This window comes from Trachurus japonicus, chromosome 21 (assembly GCF_045865225.1).
Source record: "Trachurus japonicus isolate A0001 chromosome 21, Traja_1.0".
NCBI classification, from domain to species: Eukaryota; Metazoa; Chordata; class Actinopteri; order Carangiformes; family Carangidae; genus Trachurus; species Trachurus japonicus.
Genome location: NC_140927.1, coordinates 3,380,597 through 3,408,188, shown reverse-complemented (window position 1 = coordinate 3,408,188; position 27,592 = coordinate 3,380,597). Strand labels below are relative to the sequence as shown.

The following is a 27,592-nucleotide window of genomic DNA, read 5'->3' as shown; positions in this document are numbered from 1 at the left end:
TATGTAACTTTACTTGAAATCTGAATGGACACTATAGATTAAAGGATTCAGTGTCTGGTGGTCTGGGTGATCTAGGAACAGCAGATCTCAGGTCTGTTTGGTGTCTGATCTCTAGTATCCTGGTCTCCTTCCTCTCTGTACTACTCTACACAGCCACCAGGGGGAGACCATGTTGCAGCCTGTTGCCTCTTTGTGTCTGGACATGGGAGGAAACTATGGGATAACTGACACTTGGTTTCATATGTAGCATCATAGTCTCACAGATACACCACCATACTGTCACACACACCATTACACCCTCACACCTATATAACGTATGTAAGAGTAATATGTTATGTTAGGTGAGGCTCTGACGCCATGAGACCCCGCCTCTTCTGTCCTCATCCAAGATAACCAATCAGAAACTGAGAATTTACTCCTGTTTCCTGTTCAATCAAGTTCACTTCAATCAAGCTTTCATACACACACACACACACACACCTTATCATTCTGTCATACAGTACATTTACTGTCATGTTGTTCCATCATGCATATCATTATTCGCATTCACGTGTACAATCCCATACATGATATGCATGTAAGAGAGTAATGTAGTGTGCATGTAAGAGAGTAATTCAGTGTGCATGTAAGAGCATGGGAGTGTGTATGAGAGTATAAGCATGGGATGTAAGGAAATTAGAATGTATGTGTGAGTATAGTAGTGTGTATTAGGGCTGCAGATTATCGATTAATCTGTCGATTATTTAAACGATTAATCAAATTGTTGTTTGGTCAATAAAATGTTAAAAAATGTTGAAAAATTTAAAGCAGAAGTAAGCGATATTTTTGTGTTAATATAAGTCTTAAATAGTTATATCTTCCGACAGCAATCACTTACATAGAGTGTTTGGACCGAAACACGGGTCTCTCAGTCACTCTGCTCTGCTCTGAGCCCAGGAGAAAACTTTTCTCGTATCCTACAAGTTTTATCCAATGAGGAGAGAGAACGGCATAAAGGGCTGTGTGTGCAGCCAAGGGATGCGCGTGAATGTGGTGACGTAGGGACGAGGACCAATAGATCCATGACGAGGGCGGGGGCTGCTAACTCCATCGGCTGACAAGAAGTTATGGTGCGTTCAAGGCAACCCGTAACTTTTCCGACCTGTGAAGTCGTACCAGTTCGATCTGGTGCGAGTTCACGGGTCAGAAGTTACGAGTGGCCGTTATAGTGACTTTCACAGGTAAAACAGGTCGGAAAAACATGAGTGGGTTGCCTGGAATCGCTTATGCTTTAAATGTGTTTTTCCCAAACCACCAGATGATGTCCTCAAATGTCTTCAGAAATATTCACATTGAAGAAGCTGAAATCAGAGAATTTTGACCTTTTTTCGTAAAAACGCCTCAAACCATTTATTTGATTATCAAAATAGTTGACGATGAATTTAATAATCGATTATTGTTTGATTAATTGATTAATTGTAGCGGCTCTATAGTGTCTAGTAGGCATGAGGGCACCATTACATGTGAAATCTAATGAGTTATCTCTCCTACAGCCTCTCATGTGTTTGTATCAGAAAACAAGAACAGCAGTGAGGACCCAGAGTGGGGACAGAGGTAGACGTAGTGAGACAGTGGTTGTCCTGTTGTCGTACCGTGACTGTGGCAGGCCTTTTTTGCTGAGATCCATCCTCACCCTCTCACCCACGTGTCTGTAGATCTCCACCAAGGAGCTCATGGCTCCGTCACGTACCTGAGGACAACACCACACAGAGACGCTTCCATCAGCCTGGGTCTTTACTCATTTTGTCCTTTGCAAAAGTATCGATAGGATAGCTCTGACTACTATGGCTGCAGTGCCTGATGTTTCCACCAGGGGGCGGCTCAGTGTTTAAACCTGCACTTCATATGATAGCCCCACACTGGAGAGACTGAAACCAACATTAGATTTATTAAGTATAACCTGTAATTTTACAAAATAAAAGTTTTAAATGGTCATCAGATTTGTCCGTTAGTCTGTTACTCTGTCAGTAAAGTAATAACTAGCACATATTTAACAGTCTACTTTGAGGAATTTTAAACTAACAATAAAATACATAAAGAAACAGCAGATGTAGAGAAACAACCAGTGGACTCACCTGGCTTGTGGGGTCCCCCAAGAGGTTACATATGTGAGGAACTATTTTACTGAGGGTCAGGCCTTGAGCTCCATATCTGGAAGACAGGAATCAAATCAACTTTTTGCAAATGTACAATTAATCTTTTATTGATACATTTACTATTTCTGTTCATCAATCTACACTAAAAAAGAAATGGACAAAGAAAAACATTTTTAATGTCCACTTTCTAAATTGTGTTCAGGGTCGTCCTGTTTGCTTTCATTATCCTTGCAGGGCCGTTGCTAGGAATTCTGCCCCCCCCTGAAAGAATACTAAAGTGGGCCCCTACCCCCTGACTTTTCCTCTTTTTTTTTCTTAGACTACGTATGTATTATCATTTTTTATTTAGCCTACTTTGTTTTGATGCTAATGCAGCATTACTATGAGTATTAGTCGGGGTCTTATGCAGAATAAATCAGTCAAAGATTAGACTACTGGGCCCCTGGAATTATCATCACCTTTCTCCCTAATACAACGGCCCTGTATCCTTGAAATGTGACAGGAACTCAACATTAATAATAATAATAATAATAACAACAACAGCATCCTTGCTTGTTTATTGTTAACTTGCTATGACAGTAGGCAGCTCTATGTTGTGACCCATTTACTTGTACATCTCTCCTATCATTATAAAAATGTTCATCAGCTCAGAAGTGTGAGGAGGCGTTGGACTCACGTGTTCAGTGTGGCGATGAGACAAAGGCACACTCCTTCTCTGGTCCTGTTGTTCTTGTGTTTGAAGCCTCCCAGCATCCGGTCCCAGACGTACTGCAACACACACACACACGTGCACATCACAACTGTGTTTCTGAGGCTCACACTCACACTGATTCCTTCAGGGTTCATTTAGGGTTCATCTGTCATTTCTTTTAAAACCAATACCGGTATATTACATCCTATTTTTATTTTAAAGATTTCCAACCGAATTGCACAGTAGATATTTCTATACTTTGCAGTCTAATTTATTCTTATCTGTGTTCTCTGGACAAACTCATAATACTCAACGTGTTGTTCATATGACTTTGACCCTGCGTTGGCATTGCTGTCCTGCAACTGTCGTTGACATTTACATCCATACATGGTGTTTGATTATTGTTGGTGCGACTTATTGCAATTAAACACATGTAAGTACAGAAAAGAAACAGCTAGTTTGTCTATGAGTAACCAATCATATCATCTTTATCATCCTTGCACCCATTGCTATACAAAAGCTTCTTGAAAAAGGCTCTATAGCTACTGTTAAATGGAACTGTTTTGCTCCATAGACATATCAGAGGTTGGGTTTTTATTATTATATCCTTATTTATTCTCGAGAGACATTGAGGTTGCCCTCATTTTCAATGTCGTCGAGTTTACAACGCAGTAAAAAATACTGACAGTGGTTACAGTCTAAATATCAAAGTGGAAAACATCATCTCTCTGTCAGAGAACTTTGTCTTTGTGTGAGTGAGTGTGTGTGGTACCTGCGGGGTGACTGCTTGTTCCATGATCTTTAGCAGCAGGGTTTGGTCTTGGTCTCTCACTTGGTCTTTGGCATCTCCCAAACGATCAATAAGGCTGGGCAGAACTGAGGGACAGAGGCACACAGGGCAGGAATACTTAACACAGAGTGTAGTAATTACCTCAAATGTTATGTAATGTTCATTTAAGTACAGAACAAGTCAACAAAAAGCAGACAAAAGTAAATATCCCACAGCTGAGCCGACAAACACGAAGAAGGAGAGGAGAGAGGACAGAACCTGAACTGTAGAGTCCTTTATTCTTATTTAAATGAAGTGTAGCAGAGGTGAGAATGTGCTCGTACCCAGACAATAGAGTCCACACTGATGGTTCACTCATTCAACTTGAAAGGGAAAATGTGGCGGCCATGTTGATCCTGGACTCTAACTCAAAGCTTTTTTCCTACACAGCTGGACAAGCCCAGGGTAAAGGCTGTATTCAAAATCCTCTGTTGCAAAGGATTCTGGGTAGTCTGAACTTTTTTTATATTATTTTTTTTTATCTATTTATTTATTATTTTCTTCTTCTTCTTTTTTTGAAGTATCATCAAATTACTGGGTAGTCTGCTTGTCTTTCTTGGTAATCTAATACATCTAATCCAAACAGTTCAGTTCAAGAGAAAGGTTACAAAGTTTCTTAAGAAAATTGGAAAACTATTAACTGTTAAGAAAATATAAGGTGATGTAACTTCCTTCCTTCCAGTCATTAATATTCAAAACTCTTAGTATTTTATATTTCTGTTTCATCTGCTGAACCAAGGTGACTGTGAAAAATTAAAAAAAATAATGATGTTTAAATAATTATGCTCAGATCCTGTGATAAATGATTTTTTTTTAAAAAGAAAAAAGATGCCACCAGTCTTACCTGTTCCCACCTGGGCTCTGAATCGCTCCTGTAACCTTGTTACTAAGGCAGATAAGAGGTCCAAGCCGAGCAGAGCCACCTGGTGGAGACACAATAACACATACAATTATAACCTAACTGCATTTAAAATAACATTTCTTTAAATTAAACTATACATTAAATCTGAGAATGCTGAATCTGAAAAAAATGTTTAGTCATTTTCCACAAAACAAATGCTAAACAGCTGCACATGCCCTGATTAGAGGGCTGTATTCAAATGCTGCTCCTGCAAAGGATTATGGGTAATCCACAAATGCTGCTATTTCGAAGCGTCTGTTGTCATTAGACATGAAACTGACCTGTAGTAACACTCACAACTTGAAAGACTACACATATGGGACCGGAATAGCCAATAAAATACAAGTCTACATCTGCACCATGACTGAGCACCGTCGGCACAGACAATGATAGAAAACACACAAGCCCCTCCCACTCAACTTTCCTTGTCATGGGGGGCGAGAGCTGCTCAATGAACGTCTAGTGAGAGTAGCACTGCCAACAACCAGAACAACACATAAGCATCACCTGGACTTCTGTCTAGAGCATGGTGCAATTTTTGGAACCCACAATATGTTAAAATAAATAATATAGGACATGTAAGTTCTGTTAGCTCTGAGCAGCGGTGTAATGCTGCCATCTAGTGGCAACTTTCGATATTATCAGCGATGTCCTATGCATTATATAGAGTTTTCCTGTAAGGGGAGGAGTGTAAAGTTTCACATCTCTTCTTACTCCTTTTCAGGCATGTGATTCATTTCCAGCATTATGATTATTTTAAGTTTTAGGATTCTGAGAATTAGAACAGAGAAATTATGTTTATTTTTTTCATGCCTCTCAATTCTTCAGCATGCAGAACCTTTCTACTCTAGCCAGGGCTGTTGCTAGGAATTCTGCCCCCCCTTAAAGAATACTAAAGTGGGCCCCTACCCCCTGACTTTTCCTTTTCTTTTTTTCTTAGACTACGTATGTATTATCATTTTTTATTTAGCCTACTTTGTTTTGATGCTAATGCAGCATTACTATGAGTATTAGTCAGGGTCTTATGCAGAATAATTCAGTCATACAAAGATTAGACTACTGGTGTTTTTGTGGGCCCTACTGGGCGCTGGGCCCCTAGAATTATCATCACCTTTCTCCCCTATACAACGGCCCCCGACTCTATTTACCCTATTTTAGGTTTTTAGGATTCCAAGAATTAGAACAGAGGGATTATTATTATGTTGTTGTTAAATGTTTCTTTGGACTTGTGCTTTTCCTTGTAGAACTGTTTGTTGATGTTTTTCTCCTCATTTAGTCTTTTTATTTTACATGTATGAAATAAAAAACTGCTACCTAAAACAAAAACTCAGGTAATGCAAAAAGAAAAAAAAATCACAGATGCATCTTTCATGCATCTTAATTCTCCGACCGTCGTGCAGGATATTTCTCCTCAGCATGCCACAGAACTCCTCCGTCGTCAGCTCATTTAGATTTTAAGCCACTGCGTATTTTCTTCTTTGGAGGGGGGGGTAGTAAGACAGGTAGTGAGTGTGGAGGATCTGGCAGAGGGCCTGGTGTCTGCAGACCTAATCCTCTGATCAGTCCCCTTGTTCTCCAACTGGAGGGAATTACAGTAATTAGTCTGATGACAGGGCCCCAACAAAGAGTGGATGAGAGGGATGAGTGGAGTTTAAATAACGGTGTGAACCTCCACACAAACTCCACCTCTCTGTTTGAAAGCGCTGATCTCAGATCTACGCTCAGCTCTTCTTCTTCCACGCGGGAGGTCTTGTCTAACCCTCCTCGGTGTCGGTGTGGCAGCTGGACGGTAAACACCGCCTCCATCTCTGAACTCTGCAGGTTGAGTCACAGGGGGCACCATGGCAACGACTGCACCCTGTGTTTGAGTGTGAGCAGGGGCGGGTCCAGAGTATTTTCTGGTGGGGGCCACAAGGGGTAACAACAGTGAATCTGGGGGGGGGGGGGGCACCCAAAAGTAACAAAAATGAAGGCTGCCATTCACAGCTCTCTTGAATATTTATATTGTACAGTTACACACTGTTTAAATGTCTTCATCTTGCTTTTATTGGCCACATTGAATCGTTCACCTTGTAGGCTAAGGAAGATGGCTATGACCTTTCCATTTTCCACTTGTCAATATTAAAATCATAACCAATCAATAGTCTTAGCAGAATAAGCAACAAGTGAACATCACTATCTTATACTCTTACCCAGTAGTTAGAGCTCAGCTCTGTACAAACATCTCAGTGTTTTGTGTAACAGTCAGTCAATATATGCAGAATAACCAGAACCAAGCATCACTCAGTTGGTCAAATTGAGAACAATAACAATCTTACACAATTTTCCTACACAGAACACTGGGATGTTTGCTGTACAGAGTTGAGCCTTAGTCAGAAGTTTGTGCTTACAGCTCTTTACAGTGAACATAGCAGTGAGAAAGAGCTTCAATGATTGACATTGCCACAAGTCAATGAACATTGGGGGGGGGGGCACAGGGTGGCCAATCAGATTGCAGGGGGGGCAGGTGCCCCCCTGTGCCGCCATGGAAGACCCGCCCCTGAGTGCGAGTCCTGCACAGGACAAGACACAGAGGGACAAGCAGGGCGGGAGGTCCAGTCCTGGCCAGATGAGATGAGAGCAGACAGGCTCCTCCTCTTTGCAGACAGATGGACAACTTTGTCATCCACATTCAGACACCCCCAAAACACACACACACACACACACACACACACACACGGCCCACCCCCTAAGGGCTCCGGCCAGCAAATCTGACAGTCATCATCCCTCCCCAATTCCTAAATCCTCCTACCCAGCATGCTCAGCACCCGTTTCTAGTCCTCCTCTTGTGTAGATTTAGAATATTTGCTTTGCTACAGCAGAAATCACAAATCTGTGAGCAGATGTTATTTATTAAATAACACCAGTCTGAGTTAGAGGATGAAACTCATCAGGTTATCCTCACATCCACATTTTATAAGACTCTCTGGTGGTGTTTTTAAATCTCAATGACTTCATCTGTCTTTGTGATTGGTGATGTGTAAACAGTAGGAATACTTATAACATAAGTTGCAAAGTAATCTACAACCAGCACCGGCCCACCATCGCCATTCCAGAAGTAACGGTACCGACGTACCAGCCCACCTAAAGCACGGACTGTGTTGTATTGTTAAAGTAATATAACTTATAAATAACGGAACACACGGGCAGGACTGATAAGGTTTGCTGGTTGGCTTCCGTGAGTCGTTCTCTCTATTTTTAGCCGTAACCGCTAGTTTACGTTTAAAAAACTTTCACAGTGATAGGCTAACACATTTCCCATTTCCCATGAGGCTTTGCGCCATTCTACATTAATTTAAGAACAAACAAACAAATTAAATTGCTGGTTATTTTATATTTGTGGTCATGATGGTTCTGTAACATCTGAACAAAAAGAATTAGCTCAAGGTAGGAGGCTAAACAATCAAATATGGCGGCCTGAACTGCGCCATGTTGGATTGGCCGGCCGAGAACCCGCCCACTGGCCTCGAAGCAGCCTGTCTCCGGACCGCTCCGGACCTGTCACTCAATGTTTCCGCGCCCTAATTGGCCAGAGTTTTAATCTAATAACAGTAAAACGGTAGAGTTTAAAAAAAATTCACCCCCCTCAGAGTGTGTGCGGGGGTAGAAACTATCGATTGAGACCAAAAAGCGTTCTGACACCAGGCTTTGATCATGTTTATTGAGGATGTAAAATCGGCGATTTTAACATGGGGGTCTATGGAGAATGCTCCCTTCTGACACCAGCCCCCAGAGGAAGCCGGGGGGATTGCAGTTTTTTGAACGTGGAAGTGAGCTTCACTTCTCAGACCGACAACTGTCCCTTTGGGCACGCCCCATTCCGCGGGCGGCGGCCAGGGGTACTTGGATTGATGAGAGTCTAAGTCACTATCGCAACCATGAGTGAGATGTAGAGAGACACGAAGTGGTATAAATACTGGTTGGACTTAAGTGTAAAATAATTGAAGTAGAGTGTGGAGATTTTCATGGGAACATGTTCGGTTCTTAGGAGTTTTAGCTCAATAAGGTTTACTTGAGCTTATTGGCCGGCCGGCCGACCAGGAAATCTCCGGGAAGGAAGGCAGGAAGGACAAAGGAAAAGTAGGAAGGCAGGAAGGACGAAGGGAAAGATGGGAGGAAAGAAGGAAGGGAAAAGGAAGGAAAGATAGATGGAGGGTCAACTGGATCAAAAGAGGAAGGAAGAAGAAGTAAGGACGAAGGGAAGGAAGGAAGAAAGGAGACAGGGAAAGAAGGGAGGACAGAAGGAAGGGAAAAAGGAAGGAAAGAAAGATGGAGGGTCAATTGTATCAAAAGAGGAAGGAAGGAAGGAAGGAAGGAAGGAAGGAAGGAAGGAAGGAAGGAAGGAAGGAAGGAAGGAAGGAAGGAAGGAAGGGGGAAAGGATTGTGGAAAGAAGAAAGGGAGAAAGAAAGGAAAGAAGGAAGGATGGAGGAAGGGAACAAATTGGGTCAATTTGACCCAGAAAGACAACAGGGGGGTTAAACAGCATCTAGTTGTCTGAAATAACAATGATCTGCATTTGTCATTCAAACCAACAGACCTTTATTTGAAGACATTTAACTGGTGCTGTACATATCTAAGAGATGTTTACATGCTGTAACTGGCTCTTGATATAAGGGATGCACCGATCTGATATTAAGATCAGACATCAGCCCAGATATTGACTACATCAGCACTGCAGCAGCATGTAGGTAGACTAACAAAAGGTCAAGCCTGATGTCTTATTATCTTCACTGTCTTCCAAATGGCAAGGCCTACAGTTGATCAATTAAACAGTGGTATCGGATTAGTATCAGGTATCGGTCGATAGGCTAAACCCAGGTATCGGTATCGGTATCAGCACTGGGACTGAACAAGCCGGATCGGTGCATCCCTAGTTGATATTGGACATAGATTTGAAAATTGACTCTAGATGTATAAGAGCTCTGTGAGATCATTCCAGTCTTGACTCTTGGGTGTGTGTTCAGACACACTCAGACGGGGGCAGGTTGTCTCTTGCCTCTCACTCCATCTGTGGCTTTAGGCTCCAAAAGTCTGAGACCACACTGTACCGGGCACGCTGCCAGTCAGGACTTACTTTCAATGAAAACAAACCACTGCTCAGCATTAATGCAAGTCAAGTAAAGTCAAGCTGCGCTCTGTGTCTGTGTTTAGCCCCGCCTCCCTCCTCCTCCTCCTCGGCCACCAAAACAAAACAAACTTTTACAAAGCGTGACACTGATATGATGAACGTCCTGTGATGCAGGGCCAGAAATGATAAGTATCAGCTTATCAGCAAAAAGTTAAAAACCACAAGTGAGATTTCAAAACATTTCACCATCATATTCCCATGATGCATTCAGGGGGAGCAGCTACAAAGTGGTTTTAATTTTGTCACAGAGACAAAAGAAGCCAGTTTTCCAAATGACAACTCCAGGAAGCAGCATACAGAAGGAGAGATTCTCAGCGCTGTTGAACAGATTTGAGATTGAAGGAAGATCCAGAGCTTACAGAGCTTATTCCAGAGACGTGCTCTTGGATCTCAGGCAGCGACCTCTGATCAAACTAACCCACTGACATCAAACCGGCTGCACATGTGTCTGTTCCTGCTGTTAGACGCAGCAGACCACAGCCTCCATCTGGCTCTGATGTCAATGTGCCTTTAAATTAAATCAAGGAGTTCTCTCTCTCTCTCTCGTCTGCTCCTTCACTAACAAGCCGTCATGTGGAAAAGCCACTAACACATGTGCACACACACTTATATCACAATCCCAAATGAAGCTGGTCTATAGCCTACTGCCTTACTAAGCAAGACCGCAGTAACTACGCAAACAGTGAAACTGAGAAAAATGGCTTTAAAGTTTTTTGATTTGCCTTCCAAATGTGTTGTAGGTAGATTAGTGAAAATACACAGATTTGAGAGGTTTTCATTAAGTAATATTCATGCAATTAAATATATGACCACATATTTTACATTTGATCCCTAAAAAGCAGATAGTACTGCTCTCTGCTGCCAGATTTCCTTAAATAGACATGCAAGTAGGCTAATGCTGAAGTGTTTGATTTCACTTTTTAGTTTACTAAACTGTGTGTGTATTCATATTAATTATCTGCTCATCATTCACTCATTCATCTTTTTTTTAGGAATGAACTCTCAAAAATGATTAATAATTTGACAGTACAACCTTTAGTGAGCTAACATTAAGTGTCCTGTGTTTAGCTAAAGTGTTATGTGCTTGTGCTAACCATGGTGCTAACCTGCCTAAGCTAATGTTAGCTAGCTACCATAACTGGCTAGCACTGTGTAATAGAACAACTGCAGCTGAAGTGCATTTTTACACAAGATAAAACATTTATTGACAAGTTCAATTTATAACTCAATTTGGAATTTTCACGTAGTTACTACAGTCTGGCTTAGCAGGGCAGTATAGACAGCCAAACTGTCCACATGTCTAACACACATACCTCTGAGTCTCTGACACACAGACACAAAGCAGCAGTAGTTTATTGCTTTAGAGCTTTGTAATTATGCAGCATACCTGGCCCCTCCGCCCCCACCCCCTCCTGCATCACACTAGCCGGGTTCTGATGCCTCAGACTGTTTCCATAAACCCAGCGCTTTGTCTTCACCACGTCTATTTTCCAAGTCCAACTCAAATTACACTGTAGCTGGAACTGTAAATCACAGGCCAATAACTCATGAGCCTGCTTCCTGTTTGTAGCTGCACTGCAAAAATAGGACAACGTTATTCAGATGCTGCTGTTAGCAGGTATGTTTCTCCAATAAACATTAACTGTCAGACTGACAGAACAACGGTGATTTGTCCTGATGAGTGTTTGCTGGTAGCATGTTTTCCAAGATGTTAGCTAGAGAGCTAATGCTGCACCTCAGGCTCTTTGTCCTTGTAATCATGGAAATGATAGAACACACACTGTTACTGCTTCATGCAAATATACTGTAGTTTAAAATGACAAGTCCTCAGTCTCTATCATTGTTTCTGTCTTTCTTGGAATGTACACTAAACACATGCTATGTGTGACAACACATAAGACGGCCAGTTTACTACGTGCAATTTAATTTCTGCTCCATCAGTCAACTATTTGACAATTCTAAATTCTATTAAAGGTCTTTACAGTATTTATTTATTTATGCCTTTATTTTTCGAACATGTAAGGTAGTGTAAAAAGAAACTGACATTAGATAAAGCAAACAACTAAAAAACACAAAACTAAAAAACAAAACTAGTAATATAAAACAAAACAGTTGCAACATAATTTGTAGGATATTTTCATGTATTCTTTAATTATAAAGCAGGTCTGTGATGTGAACATATCAAAGCTTCAGTCCACAGAGTAACACATACAACCTGCACTCAGAAGCTCAACCTTAAATCAGTTGTCAGGACTTGTGTAACTTTGTGATGTCACAACAAAGTAATCACTGCTCTCAGCCACACCCCGAGCCCCTCCCACCTGGACCCACATCCAACCATGCAGGATTTGGTTTCTCTAAGGCTATAGATTTTTAAAAACAACAGTTACAACAAAAATTTTCAGCTATGATCTTATTTTTATGAGATCCCTCAGAAAACTGTCAGCACTGACCTGTTGTTTCTACATCACCAGGGAGAAGCCTGAGAAAGGAGATGTTAAACTACAGAGGGATGGTTTTTGGTTCTTAAACCCATAATATCCTCTCATCCATCAGAACTTCAAAGATAACACAGTGTATGGGGAGTTACGTGAGGAAAATGAATTGTGCTCAACCCTGTGTCACCCTCAGTCATCGAGTAGCTGTCTGACTAGTTGGACTTTAATGACCTTTTCTCCAGCAGACGTTTTGGAAGCGTCTATGTTGTCTCCCCCTCAGGACTTCCTGGGACTCTGAACGCATCTCAGCCTTTGTTAATGACATTAGCTTCACCCGTCGTGCTTCTCCTGCCACGACACGTCAAAATACCTGCAGTGAAAAAAAAAAAAGCTCCAGTCTGAGGGAGGGAGGAGTCTTGGCACGCTGCTGCACGGGCCAGCAAACTGTGTGTGTGGAGTGGACGTCTGGTGACTTCACCGTTTCCTACGGACGACGGTGAAGTGATGTCATTACTTTCACTGGAGATCAGTCGCTCATAACCCGTCGTGTTGACGACTAAAAACTGCGCAATGACAGAAAAAAGAATCAAACAGTGTGGCGATGCTATTATTATACCGTTCCAGTGCATCCCACCCAGTTTAACCACAGCCTTATACAGACTGGGCTGGGCACATTAAACAATTTCTGACACGCACTGGATCCTCTCACAGTAATGAGGATGAGTAATTGTGGTGTTATGCCAGCAGCAGCGGCGGCGGCGGCGGCGGTGGTGGTGGTGCTATCATATTCCTGAGGTGTGATGAGCCAGCGGTGACCACACAGTGACTCAGCTCCGTTCAGCAGTTAAGCTCAGGACCCCGGGGCCAGAAGACGGAACGTACAGTAAACACTCATTATGGAGGAAGTCAGCCTGCAGCCCTGACAGTGTACACAACGACACGGACAAGACACAGAGATGAATATAACACAAACACACACACACAAACACACCAGCGCCTTTACAGTTGACTTCCTCCAGACACGCCGCCGCTTCACGGCCGACTTGCTGCAGTGAAAACACAGAGATGAGAACACCCTCCTCCAGACATACTGCTACTGATACTGACATATGTCTCGCTCCCTCCCTTTGTTGGTATGAATGTGTGCTGAAGAGGAGGGGGTACAGGTTTCACTAGATCAGTGGTTCCCAAACTTTTTTGACTTGTGAACCCATTTTGACATCACAAATTTGACCTCACATCCGTCAACAGGGCCGTTAGAGGAGAAAGGTGATGATAATTCTAGGGGCCCAGCGCCCAGCAGGGCCCACAAAAAAACCCAGTAGTCTAATCTTTGTATGACTGATTTATTCTGCATAAAACCCTGACTAATATTCATAGTAATGCTGCATTAGCATCAAAACAAAGTAGGCTAAATAAAAAATGATAATATGTAGTCTAAGAAAAAAAAGGAAAAGTCAGGGGGGTAGGGGCCCACTTTTGTATTCTTTAAGGGGGGCCAGAATTCCTAGCAACGGCCCTGTCCATCAATGAAGATGCGCCAGCTCAGATAATTTGTTGTATTTTATTTGAACTCGATTTATATTCAAGAAAGTGAAAGTATAGAATACAGTTGTTTAAGATTGTGTGTGGTGTTTTTAGTCATAATTTTAAAAGAATAATTGGTTAAAAAAATATTTTTTTTATCAGTATTTTTTTTAAAGGGACATTGTGTAACTTCTCCTGTTATCTATTCACGAAAATCAATTATTTCGTTCAAAAGTATGTTTTTCATTCATCAGTAAACCTCCCCATCAACAAACTGAAGTGTTCCTTTCAGCTCTGAATTTGCCGTTCATATCATTCATATCTACATGGAGCAGGTAAGCTCGGTGCTGGCTGCCATGTCGTGTGTCAACCTTCTCCCTGGAACAAGTTATTTAACCATCACACTTAATCTGAAGCCGTTTAAAAAAGGTAAAAATGTAGCATAGTTCCTCTTTAAACATCAAACACTATTGAAATGTAAATAGAGATGGATGATTACATAACAGTAACCAAGATCAAATGAATGAAACCCACGTTGCTCACCTGTGTGACAGTCTGTGTGACTGTTGGTTGGTAATAGCACATACAACTCACACAGTAACACTAACCACCAGGTATGTAGCATGAAACCAGTGAGTGTTTCATCTCAGCTCTGTATCCACATCACACATCAATCAGCAGCTGCTGCCGACTTTAATCATCTCACGGTGTGGAGTTTGTATCACAGCTGCAGCCGTCCAATGAATTCTGTAAAGTCATCTCTTTTTTCAGATGTCTTCTTGTTTGCAGACAAACTTTCAACCAGCTCATGCGCGTCAGGTTTTGGCACTCAGTTCCTGCAGCTGATCTGTGAGTGAATGGTGAACAGACTAAAACTAAGCTGCTTTATTCTACTTCCTCCTCACAAAAGGAATCTTTGTCTCAAAATGTACCACGATGAATTTCAAATCAGCCACTTAAAACACCAAACTGTATCATAACATTGTGGAACACATAAAATATTCAGACTGTAATGACTTGTTCAAACTCAAAGGGCCGTGCTAATGAGATTATCATGACTCAGCATCAGGGGCAGTGTGTGTGTGTGGAGCCACTTTCTTCTTTTAAGTTGACAGAAAATAGACGCTGTTTGTAGAAATCAGCAACCACCCTCCAATAACAATGTATGAGGATTGTCCTACACCAAAATGAGGCAGTGAAGGCACCATGAACCAATGGAGCGACTGTACTGTACCACTTGGTCAGACTGTGTACTTTTGACGCTAGTTAAAAGGCCATCATGCAGATAAGGCCTTTATGCAAGGTTATGTAGCCCAGTTGTGTGTGTGTGCAGATTGAATATACAGATTAAAGGGATAGTTCACCCAAAATTCAAATTTCACTCATTATCTACTCACCCTCATGTCGACTAAGAGCTGTGAGAATTTTCAGAGTCCTCCGTTCCTTCTCTGAGTTACGGGGGGGTCCGCACAGCAGTATTTGTCCATATAATGGTTGTCAATGGATACCAACTTTCTTCGTCCAAAAAAACACACCAAAAAACATCCAAATACCTCCATACTGCTCGTCTGTAATGTCCCTCTTGTATTGAAGCCCCGACATGAGAAATTGTTCCGAAAGAAATTAAATAAGTCTATATTTTAAGCTTGTTTCGGTTCACTGCTCTTCCTGACCGGTGGAACAATTTCTCATGTCGGGGCTTCAATACAAGAGGGACATTACAGACGAGCACTATGAAGGTATTTGGATGTTTTTTGGTGTGTCTTTTTGGACGAAGAAAGTTGGTATCCATTGACAACCATTATATGGACAAATACTGCTGCGTGGACCCCCCCGTAACTCAGAGAAGGAACGGAGGACTCTGGAAATTTTCACAGCTCTTAGTCGACATGAGGGTGAATAGATAATGAGTGAAATTTGAATTTTGGGTGAACTATCCCTTTAAGTTGTGTTTGAAATATGTGTCAGTTATTTTTCTGGATGAAAAGTGGTGTATGCTTGGCTTGGATTAGAAACCTCAACAGATGTGGCAACAGTAACTAGGAGGGCGGGGCTAAATGACAGGTCTGTTAGGTGGAGATATGGTGAACAACAGAAGCTACACAAAATGATTCACATCATTTTCTACACAACTCAGTGTCATCTGTGCTGCATGTGTCTACACTGACCATCGCTGGTACTGTAATCTATAAATATCAATGATCATCTGAACACATGTACAGTCACAAAGCATCTGCCAATAGGACACTGACGACAACTGGTGTGGTGTGGTGTGTTGCTCTGTGTGGTGTGTAACCAGGGGTAACAATAAACACAAAACTACAGACACACACAGACAGGAAACCTCCAATTCTAGTGTAACTGCAATCTGTGATGAGGCCTGAAACACAACACAGCTGTGGTTACTCACACTGCATGGAGATAACAACACACACACTTTTACATGCAAAGGTCCTATTAAAAAGATGTTTGAGTCTCGACATGAATGCAATGATTTCTTTATTGTATTTATCTTTGCGGTTCATGTAAGTCAGGGCTCAGAAACACTGTCTTTTAAAACCCTGGACATGAATCACAACAATGACACCAATGTGACATAAAAGTTCATCCTTGACAACTCCATTCTAACTTCACTCATTCATTTTTTTGTGCATAACTGTATTCACTATTCACCTCTGAGGAGCTTTGTTCCACTCTGACTAAATGAACTGAGCTTCAAGGTCTCCTTCAAAAGGAGATTGTCGTTTCCTCACTCCAGCTCCATTCACCTTTTCCACTAAGGCCATCGAAGAGTGGAATGAAGTTCAGTTTCCTGTCACAGTGGAAAGTGGAAACCTACACTTTCTAAGTTTCAATCATGTGGTTTAAAGACTGGATTTTAAGTCTCGTCAGAATTCATCTGAGCAGTTTTTATAATCTACTATACATTGTGTCTTTATCTATGTTGTTTTTGTTTTGTTTTGCTCCGATGAAGTGTGTTATTGTGTGTTTGCATGTGAATAGGATGCTGTAATGGTGATGTTGAGTTTTACTCTGTGTTAACACGTAGCTAAATCTGACCCCAAGCATCTTTCCTCTTTAATAATTTTGTATTTTGTCCACAGTCACTAACAGGCCTGATACAACCAGAGCAATATATACAGGAGGTTGACACTGCAATAATAAAATAATTTGGTAATAATAATAATAATAATAATAATAATAATAGTAATGGTTTACATTTATAAAGCACTTTGTTATTGATACCCGATACCCAAAGCATGTACAGAAACCATTATTCATTCATAGATCATTCACATCGGTGGTGGTAGAAATGATACATTCATAGTATGAACAAACCAGGCTTCCGCCTTCACTGGCTCATAAACCAATCATATTGCTTCATCTGGGCGTGTCCTATGAGTGACACACCAAGCAGCCAATCACTGTGTCAGAAACACAACAAACTAATTTGATCCCTTCAGCTGCTCTGACCCCTGATGTCCATGTTGTCCTAACTTTAACTACCAGTACCACCCTGGCAGGAGATACCACTTTTAATCTCTCTTATAAAAGGTCATTAAAATGATCAATTATCATCATTATGAAATCATTTTATTGTTTTAACACATTTTGGTCATATCATTCATCCTCAGTCTTTGATATAAATACACTTTATTCAAATTCATTCACAAAGCAGCACGTGGCTGTCTGTCAGCTGGGAGCAGAACAGAAGAAGAGGTGAGAGACGGAGGAGAAGCTGTAACCAGTATGATGGGATGTGATCATGTGAATGATGCTGCCAGAGGAGGGAGGGGGCAGGTGTGAAGAGTGGCGACATGTAACGTCCTGACATGTAACAACAACAGCCGTCAAACTGTTCATGGTAAATCACAGCATTTGTTTAAATTTTACAAGCTTGCAGGGTTTTGGAATAACAAAGGAGACAAGTCAGCAGACTGACTGCACACTGCCAACATGTCCTCAGGTTTTTGGCTTCTACAAGGCCAGAGTCTCATAAACAGATTCATGGATCTTTACATTTCAGTCACGATGGTACAAGACCATATGAGCCGAGGTGTGTTCTGGAGGAGACGTTTAAAGACAGAGAAACACGGACCGAGGTTACAGATGTTCAGAGACAAAGCTGTGAGTTTGCATGTCATTCCCTCCCTTTCTGCCTCCCCATTTCCTGTCTGTCCCTATGGTCCTGTCAATTAAAGGCAAAAAGTAAAAAAAAAAACTTGATAAAAAAAAGTGTCATAGAGAGGGGAGTTGCAGCGACTCTTGGGTAAAAACACTGCGGCGCTATCCAGAGACCCCTCCAGAGACCCCTGTGTCTCCCATTGGTCAGAAATATACATTTTAACAAGCAGAGAAAGTCTTGGACAGGCGATGACTGTCTGCCCACACAGAGCTTCGGGTCAGATTCGGGCTCGGGCTGAAATTGAGAACTCTAGGCTGACTGATGTTGTAACTTTCATTAACTTAAAGGGGAACTATGCACAGTTTTCACCTTAACTCTGCTACATTTTTACCTTAATTAAACAGCTTCAGAGTAATTGTAATGGTTAAATCAATGACTTGTAACTAGTTCCAGGGAGAATGGATGTCTCTTGGCTGAGAACCAACCTTGCAAGACCAGAGTGTCCCTGCTCTTGTATATGTGAATATGATAAATACGTTTATCCACCGGTCCGTGGATTGCTTTCTCACCGGCTTTGTTGAAAACAAATGCACATGGCCTGGAGGAGGGTTAGCAACACAGCGGATAAGCAACCGGACCTGCATAGTTCCACTTTAACATCTCACTATCATGCGGATGTGAGGCACAGGCTTTCATAATGAGCCTGTCCTCACACAGCACATGTTTCCACTGTTGAGTTAGTTGTTTTTCAGCTGGAACACATCAGCTCCTGTGTGATGGTAACTGCAGCTGAATGCACAGAGAGCCCCTCTAGTCACAGAGTGCTGCAGCCTGCACCCCAGCCACCAGACTGATGCAAGCAAATGGAAAAAGAGATCGTAAACCCACCGGACAACATAAACGAGGAAGCAGAAATTTTAGACAAATGTTTTTTCATCAACCCCGAGACTCCCGCTGTGTCCTAGAGGTAGAGATGTGGCCTACCACGGGACAGCCAGTGACGTGGGCCGAGGTGCTCATGAGTCCCATTTGCCACGGGTGGATGACTAAAAACAGCAGCAGCAGTGAAACAGACGGCCAGTGACCACACACACACACACACACTGAGAGAAAACACACAAAGAGTAAAGACAAGAGGAAGCATCCACAAAGAGTGGAGAGGGACCCAGCCAGGGAGGACGCTACACTGTCTGTCACTGTCTCTGTCACTCACACACGTTAAACAATCACTTGTACAGCTGCTTTTGCAAAGATCTGTCAATGACTGAGCTAATCAGTTACCTCTGAGCCTGCACCAGGTCTAAACAGACATTTTAACTTGAGGGATTTAACATTTTGGTCCCACAATACAGTAAAACAAGCCCCGACTCACTAATGTTTAAATCAATCAATCAGATACTCCATTTGTCCCCAGTGGGACAATTAGCTCTGCAACAATGATAGCCAAAAACATACATCAAAAATGTAACATAGCGGGGCGTCGTGTGGCGCAGTGGGTAGAGCAGGCGCCCCATATGCAGAGGCTACAGTCCTCACTGCAGTGGGCCCCGGTTCGAATCCCTCATCGGGCGGCCATTTACTGCATGTCAATATCCCTCACTCTGCCTCCCCATTTCCTGTCTGTCTCTACTGTCCTGACAATTAAAGGCAAAAAGTAAAAAAAAAAGGCAAATGCCCAAAAAATATACTTAAAAAAATAAATAAATAACATAGCACAAAAATACAATACAACCACTAGCATAAATACTTTTTTTAAACTCAATTCTTAAAAAGAGTTTTTAAAAAAAAACTAAAAACTTAAAGGTCCAGTGTGTAAAATATAAGAAAAACCGTGACATCTATCGTTCAGATTCTAGGTTCTAGCGTTGACTCGCTCACACTCACCCCTACCGTTGGCAAAGTGACGGTGGCCTCCGAGGACAAAAAAAACTTGTTGAATACTGGGACAACTGGGAGTATTTCAGGAGCATGGAGCGATGAGGTGAAGATATAAACCATTTTACGATACGTCTGCTGTTTCCTACTCCTTCTTTCCTTCCGCTTGAGACTCTTGAAACATGCTCTCTGACTGGCTGGATTTTCCGTTCGGGCTGCTGTACAAACGTGGCGGCGCAAGATGGCGACACTCTCTAAAGCAAGACCCTTGTTATATGTACATAAAAGAAGAACTTTCTACAAAAACCGCCCCAAAAATATTTTATAGCGATTATACAAATATATTCATGAGTATATTCAGATTTTGAACCTTGCCAATTATTACACACTGGACCTTTAATAAACTATAAATAAACTACCTTTTCCTCCTTGGGTTTAGCAGGGAGGTAGCAGAAGGTAAAACAGAATGTTAATATCTATTAGTTTTAGACAGACATAAACATTAATTGTTACCAAAATCTTTATCTGAATTGACTTGTAAGTCACCAACACAGAGTCGGTGTCTCAGGGTGTCACACAGCCGTTGCCGTGGCACCTGCCAGACAGGGTGGAGGGGAACGTCAGGCTGAGTGAGTGAGAGTGGCAGCAAAGCAAACGTGGAGGTGGAGAGACAGCTGACTCAGGACGTCGTCGTGGTGACAGTTCTTGTGCACAGTAACACAGGAGTGCAGGGTGGTAGTTAACGCAGTACTGCAAAGGGTCACAGAGAGGTCGCACGCATGTTGTGCAGATCCACATGTCCACATGAATCATCTGTAACCGTCAGACAGCGGGAGAGAAACCACATCAACACTGTGTCACTAGCTGAGTTTCCATTACAGGTTTTGGCAAAATAAAACCAATATTTCTGAAATTTCGAAAAAGCACAATTGCTATTTGCAGATGTTTCCATTGAAAGGTGTTGTGCAGATGAGCTGTAACTCTTGTAAAGTCTAGTCTCCCAATATCCCATAACTCTCTTAAATTCTCATCCCACAACACTTCACTTTGAGGAAGACGGTCGTAAGCGTTTCCGTGGTGATAGGACAGCGATTTCAGCTGCCGCTACAGCTGTTGCTGTTATTGTTTTTAACAGAAGATGAAGACGATGTGTGGCAGTGGCCACACATAAGGGATTTCTGGGAGAGGATTGTGAATGAGAATTTCACAGACGAACTATGGGTACAACATTTCAAGATGACCCGGGATACGTTCAATCAGCTGTGTGATTGATGTTCCTGAACAGAAATTAAGTATTGCCATATTTAGGTTGTTGTTTACTATTGAGCATTGTGTCAGAGGTTGTCAAAGAAAAAAACGTCATCTTTCATCACATGGATCAATCAGGACGATATCTGACTGTACATTAAATGTCAAACTATGCGTTGCCCTATTCTGATCAATGGTCTCTGCCACCTTATATATATATAAATCTAGTAACATATTGGTGAAAGGGAACTCTCTAGGGGTGTGACGAGATCTCTTGCTGCCACTACTTGGAAACACTGCACATAATATTGTTTGCACTTGAAAAAAAGAAATAAATATTACATTTTATTTTAACTTTTATAAATTTTAGTTTTAGTTTCAATTTGTGGAAGAGAAGTTAAAAGCTCATGCTTACATCATGAATGTAAATAGTTATAATAAACATAAATAGTTATAATAAAACATAAAAGACACAAAAATTAAAATAAAAGTCTGTTGGTCCAGTCATATATTTTGTCATTGTAGTTTTCTTAAAATCTCGTCTCGTTCTCGTGAACCCAATCTCGTGTCTCGTCTCGTCTCGTGAGATGACTGTATCGTCACACCCCTAGAATGATGATATGGTCCCATCATCATTATTTATGCTGTCCAATTAATAAAATCCATTAAAAGAATAAACTCAGTCATCATAATTTTTGCTTAACGTATAACATGTTTGGTTCCATTGGTGTCGCATCAAACAGAGCTTTTTTTACTTCATTTGCTTTATCTTCGGCAAACTTCCTCTAAATTATAATGCACTAATGTGTACATGTATATGAGAACACTCATACTGTGTTGTGAGCATATGAGCATGTATATGTTCCTGTCATCTACTAGTTAGCCACTAGTGCTCATCTTTACACATACATAAGCAGATGTAGGATATAAACTACAGACAGCATTTCATTTTCTTGCATGATTGCACAAAACTTGCAATTGACTGACAGATGGGTAATCAAGTCTCAGCTCCACACATTTTTATATCAGCTGGGAGTTAGGGGGCGGAGTCAGGCACTGCCAAGATGATGGTGACGGTGGAGCAGCTCACTCCCAGCTTTAAACCGCTCCTCAGACCTCTGTGGTGACATCACAGAGGCTGCGATCACCTTAACCTACAGTCTATGGTTGTAGAACAGGTTAAAGGGATAGTTCAACATTTTGGCAAATTGGCCCATTGCCATAATCGCTATAGCAGTAGGTTTGTTACCTTTAATTGTCGGTGTAAGCTATTTTTAGAACGGCGGAGCAGAGCAGCAGGCTGCTCAGAGCTACGGAGGCTAATGGGATTTCTTGGTTTCCCTCATCAAACTCATCAAATACACAATCCAACAACTCCAAAACGCTGTCGTGGACAAGTTGTGACCTGCACATTCACCACGCTATGAGATAATAACGGAACGTTACGAGACGGAGTTGTTTTATAGGTAAATTCATACAAAACCGCTGATGCGCGTTGCGTTCAGGGACAGTTTTTCAGCAAGCAGACCTCGAAAACGGCTCAGTTTCGTAACGTTCCATTATTATCTCATAGCGTGGTGAATGTGCAGGTCACAACTTGTCCACGAAAGCGTTTTGGAGTTTTGGGATTTTGTATTTGATGAGTTTGATGAGGGAAACCAAGAAATTCCTTTAGCCTCCATAGCGTAGCTCTGAGCAGCCTGCTGCTCCGCTCCGCCGTTCTAAAAATAGCTTACAACGACAAATAAAGGTAACGAACCTACTGCTATGACTATAGGGATTATGGCAATGGGCCAATTTGCCAAAATGTTGAACATAGAAGCATTACTTGTTGGTACCAAATCAAATGATAGTTCTGAATGACAGCCTTTTTATACAGCATGTTCCACATAATAGAATTTGGAGGATATGTTGCTCAGCTAATTTGAATTGATACCTCTTATTTTAATTTCCACAATTTCATTTAGATTAATTTTCTGTCCACAACTAAATTAAAAACCTATTAAAAATGTCCAGTTAGGAAAAGAGGAGCTGAATCATGCTACACTGAACACTTGAAACGTTCAGCTGAACTGCTCCGAACGCCACACTCCTTATTTCAGCATCAGATGAGCTTCTTAATTATGAGAACTAAATCCAAACTAATCAGGAACAAAGACACTCCTTATTGTAATAAAGAGCTGTGACAGTAGCCCGGCAGTTTGAGGGAGTCATGTGGTTGGTTTCTAGGGGACATCGCTAGGAGGAAATCCACCACCTGTGAGGCAGACGGTCTATGTTGACTGCTCGCCTTTTAAAAATCATAGCAACCATTGTGTATTGTATTCAAAATGAGCCGAGATTGGTCAGGACCTTCCAGCTGAAGAACCGGCCTCAAAGCAACAGAGCAACTTAGTGCCAGTTATCAGAGGGTTTTCATTTGCGCTGATGTTGAGTTATATTTTCATGGTTAGCCCACAGATGCAAGGAATTTTAAAAACATTCATGAGGAAAATAAATACATAACCACAGTATGACTATCACTCCACAGGTCACCAAGTTTCAAGTTTTCAAAATAAGCATTCACGCCATCCACACATCCAACAGTTACACTATGAAGGCAGTGTTCACCAGAACATGTGTCCTGCAGCTCCACACACTCTCCTGCTTGTGTCGTTTAAGGATAAGATTCAGAAGAAAGCTGCACACACAGGTCTACCACTTTTCCTTGTGGAAGGATAATGGTGCATCAAACTTTTGTACCATGTAATAATGTTAACTGGACCTTGGTCTTATTATCTACTGATTAATCACTGTGTCAAACTATAAGGCCTAGACTATTACTAGTGACGATTCAAGTCAAATCTATGTGTAATTATGATTAAAACAGTAACGTTACCTTTATTTCATTCACATCAGCACTGGACTACAGTGAGCTAATTGCTGACTAAATACAGTCATAATGACAGTGCTGTTAGCTCCCTTGCTAACTCTAACTAACCAACTCTTACACCCCGTACACCTATGGTATCCAGATCTACATTTCAATACAATTGACAGGATAGCATTTACAGTCTCCAGTGTCCACATTGAGATCCGATCACATATTTGCGTGGGTAAATTGAAAAGGAAATAAGACCAATAGTAGAAGAAGAAGATAAAATGGTATTTGTGCTATATTTAATGCACTTTTTTTGGCTTTTCAAAGCAGTGGAAGAAGCCATCTTCAGTATCAGACATTTTCTATAGTTTCTGGTGCTGACCGTGACCGCTGCCATCCATCAGGCTAGTTTGTTTTGGAAACCATAGCGTGCAGCAATGATGTATTTCCACCCTCGTAGTTGTATACGGAAGAGGATTAGGGCCACTGTGGTAAAAAAAAAAAAAAAAGTGAGTTCTGACTTTTTTTTCTCAGAATTCTGACTTTAAACTCAGAATTCTGACTTTAATCTCAGAATTCTGTCTTTAATCTCAGAATTCTGACTTTAAACTCAGAATTCTAGCTTTAAACTCAGAATTCTGTCTTAAATCTCAGAATTCTGTCTTTAAAGCCAGAATTCTGACTTTTTGTTTCTCCTTGACTGTCTGTGTTTTTTCTCCAAAAACAAAAAACAAAAAAAACTGAGTTTAAAGTCAGAATTCTGAGATTAAAGTCAGAACTCACTCTTTTTTTCCACAGCGGCCCTAATCCTCTTCTGTATGCGGATACAGGATACAGGTTTACACTTGTGTTCAATGCTGTCACAATGCGTCCCTGACCACCTTCAGAGGTGGTCTGGCCAATCAGATCACAATCCGTCCTCAATTGGGTTTGTTTGCACCTGTACTCTCATATGGTCAAGCACAATCTAATGCCAGGTGTAAAGGAGGTGTTTGTTCATGTATTTTTCTACAGTGTAGTATGCAGTATTTCATCTGCATCACAGCCCATTCTCCCAGTAACATGGAAGCAGCCGGGACATTAGTGTATTGTTCAACACACTCTGTTGTCCATGACACAGCACCCTCCCACAGCGCTCACTCTGAACCATGACAGAGCACATTAACATTAACAGTACCATCCACACTGTGCGGTTTCCTTCCTGGGCTCCGCTGATTCAGCAGAACAAATGGCCAAACTGATAACACGTCACGGGTGTTAGCGCTCTGCCGGACCGTCATGAGCAGTGACATGGAGCACAGATGATCAAAGCGAAAACCCAGTGGATGAAGAGATCCTCACAATTTCCAGAGCATAATCCCAGGATTAAAACCAAGTCATACGGAGCTGTTGGCTGGTCACATGTTCAGAGGGTGACATGTACCTGTGCAGGTGCCAGGAGGGGTCGAAGCCCCCAGACAGCACACAGGAGGTCCACGTCACTCAAACACGCTTTAATGTACAACTATGTAATTGTCCATACAGCTAGGATATCAGTGGTTTTATTTTAATAGTAATTACACATCTGGTTCTACCCAGCTGCCTGGACCAGAGAGCTGCATTACAGCCATGGTCTGACCAACAACACAACCGCATTTAAAAACTGCACCATAATTAATTGCTGTGGTACCATGGTGCTGAGAGCTCTGGTAAGAAAACATCACATGCAAAAAAAAAAACATTACAAACACTACACTGGTTTATCTCATGTATAGTTTATCTCATGATGAACCAATGATGAAAGTTGGGGTGTGATCACTGTAAAGTTGTTTCTGTGTGTGTTATGTGGATTGTGCTGTGTTTTAGCTGCTGGAAAGCCTTTCAACTCTTGGATGTGGAGCTCAGACCAGCTTTGCTTTACCACTGACAACTCAGAACTAGACTATGGTTTTCACATACCAGGATTTTGTTTGGTGTTTGGTGCAAAACTTTAAAGGAGACATATTGTGCCCCCTTTCCGCAAATTAAAATAGTTCCCAGGTGTCTTAAAGACATGTCTGTGTCATGTTTTGGTAAAAATACCTCAAGGATCAAACATCACAGCTCTTTTCATCTGCTCAAAACAGCCCTGTTCAGAACAGCTGGTTTCAGTGCCTGTCCCTTTAAATGCAAATGAACCACTGCTTGCCCTGCCCCTTTTACCGGTACCAGGTAAGGGTAGTATTATGCAAATTTGAAAGCTAGTTACATCATTGGAAGATTCTTATTGTCAATTCTCACATGTTGGCAACCAGAAGCCAAGCCAAACATGCAAATATGTTAAAGAGCCTTCAAAAAGTGATACTACCATAGTATGTCCCCGTTAAATACAGTGAGAAACAACAGGCCTGGACCAACGTCGCTGCCATGGTCATTCCTTCTCTTACATGTATCTTAAAAACCACACTTTGTTAATCCAATGTGCTGATCTTCAAACATTCATCCAACAAAGCCAGCATGTCCTATCTGCTGCAGCGGACACTGGGTGAGCACATGGTTCCACCCTGGACAGGCTGCCAGCCTATCACAGGGCTGAGATACACCCATCAGCTACTTTATTAGGCACACCTTTCTAGTTCCGACTGGAGACGTTCCCCTGGTTTTAGTTCATACTGAAATTGTGGTATTACACAGCTGCTGCAGATCCATGATGTGAAACACCCATTTCACCACAACTTCAGCAAAATCATCTGGACCAGTTGAACCAGTGTGATAAAGTTTAACTAATGAAGTGTGAGTGAGTGTACAGAGACAAACTGTCACACCCACATTCACACCTATTGGAAATAAGAGTCACCAACGAACCTGTGTGTCTGTGACACCAGTGAAAGGCCCTGGTCAGTGACTGTGTCTGTTATAACCTGTATGGTCAAAAGTTTGGACACACGTTCTCATTCAATGGTCTTTCTTTATTTTTTATTACTTTCTATATTGTAGATTCATACTTAAGACATCAAAACTATGGAATTATCAAGTAAACACAAAAGTGTTCATTAAAACTAAAGTGTTATCCATCACCCAGCTGAGAAGATTGGACCACAGACTTAAGGCAAAACAGCCAACAAGAGCTCAGCAGCTCTGGGAACTCCTTCAAAACAGTTGGAAAACTGTTGGTGACGACCTCATGAAGATGATGATGACTTTTTTTGGTTTACTACATAATTCCATATGTGATTCTTCATAGTTTTGATGTCTGTTTGAATCTACAATGTAGAAAGTAGTGAAAATAAAGAAAAACCACTGAATGAGAAGTTGTGTCCAAACTTTTGGCTGGTGTATATACATGTATATATACACATTAGAGTCCAGTCTAACAGGAGGTGAACTGCTGTGTATTATTTCTAAAAAAGTTGAGTGCAAACTTGAGTGCTCAGGGAGGGGTCAGTCAAAGCAGCGTCCCCTCTGTGGGGGCAGGGCTGACCGGGTGATGTCACCGGTAGCTGGAGGACAGGCCGTGGTGAAGGACGAGGACACGTGCCTGGATGCATCACCGGAGGAGAGGAAGCTGCAATGACAACATCGCTGACAGGTCGCCTAACAACATGTCGCACATGGTCTGAGAGGGAGGGGTCTGGGAGGGGGAGGGGGAGGGGGGCAGAACTGTATCCTAGGCCACATGATAGAGCTGTGTGACTCTTTAGTAGGGTTACAAGGGGGCGGAAAATTTCCAGGAAATTTCCGGTAAATTTCCAGAAACTTTCCATGGCAAGTTAAACCATTTTTGGAAATATTCCAAATTGGAAACTTTTCATGGGAATTTATGGGAATTAACTGGA

At 41.7% G+C, this 27,592-nt stretch overlaps 1 protein-coding gene and 1 non-coding gene across 51 annotated transcripts in view; one reads left to right on the top strand and one right to left on the bottom strand.

Moving 5' to 3' along the window:
- Window positions 1–27,592, bottom strand: part of clasp1a (cytoplasmic linker associated protein 1a) — a 132,727-nt gene that overhangs the window by 84,649 nt on the left and 20,486 nt on the right. For all 50 annotated transcript variants that reach the window (XM_085765174.1, XM_085765175.1, XM_085765181.1 and 47 more), the window contains exons 3-7: window positions 4,500–4,578; window positions 3,599–3,702; window positions 2,812–2,903; window positions 2,115–2,190; window positions 1,632–1,729 (exon numbers count right to left, since the gene is read on the bottom strand). In XM_085765174.1, the coding sequence (XP_085621300.1) occupies window positions 1,632–1,729; window positions 2,115–2,190; window positions 2,812–2,903; window positions 3,599–3,702; window positions 4,500–4,578 (449 nt within the window). The remainder of the gene's footprint in view (window positions 1–1,631; window positions 1,730–2,114; window positions 2,191–2,811; window positions 2,904–3,598; window positions 3,703–4,499; window positions 4,579–27,592) is intronic.
- LOC146964663 (U4atac minor spliceosomal RNA) lies at window positions 4,975–5,102 on the top strand. The gene has a single exon (XR_015034685.1). It is a non-coding gene; the product is annotated as a U4atac minor spliceosomal RNA (small nuclear RNA).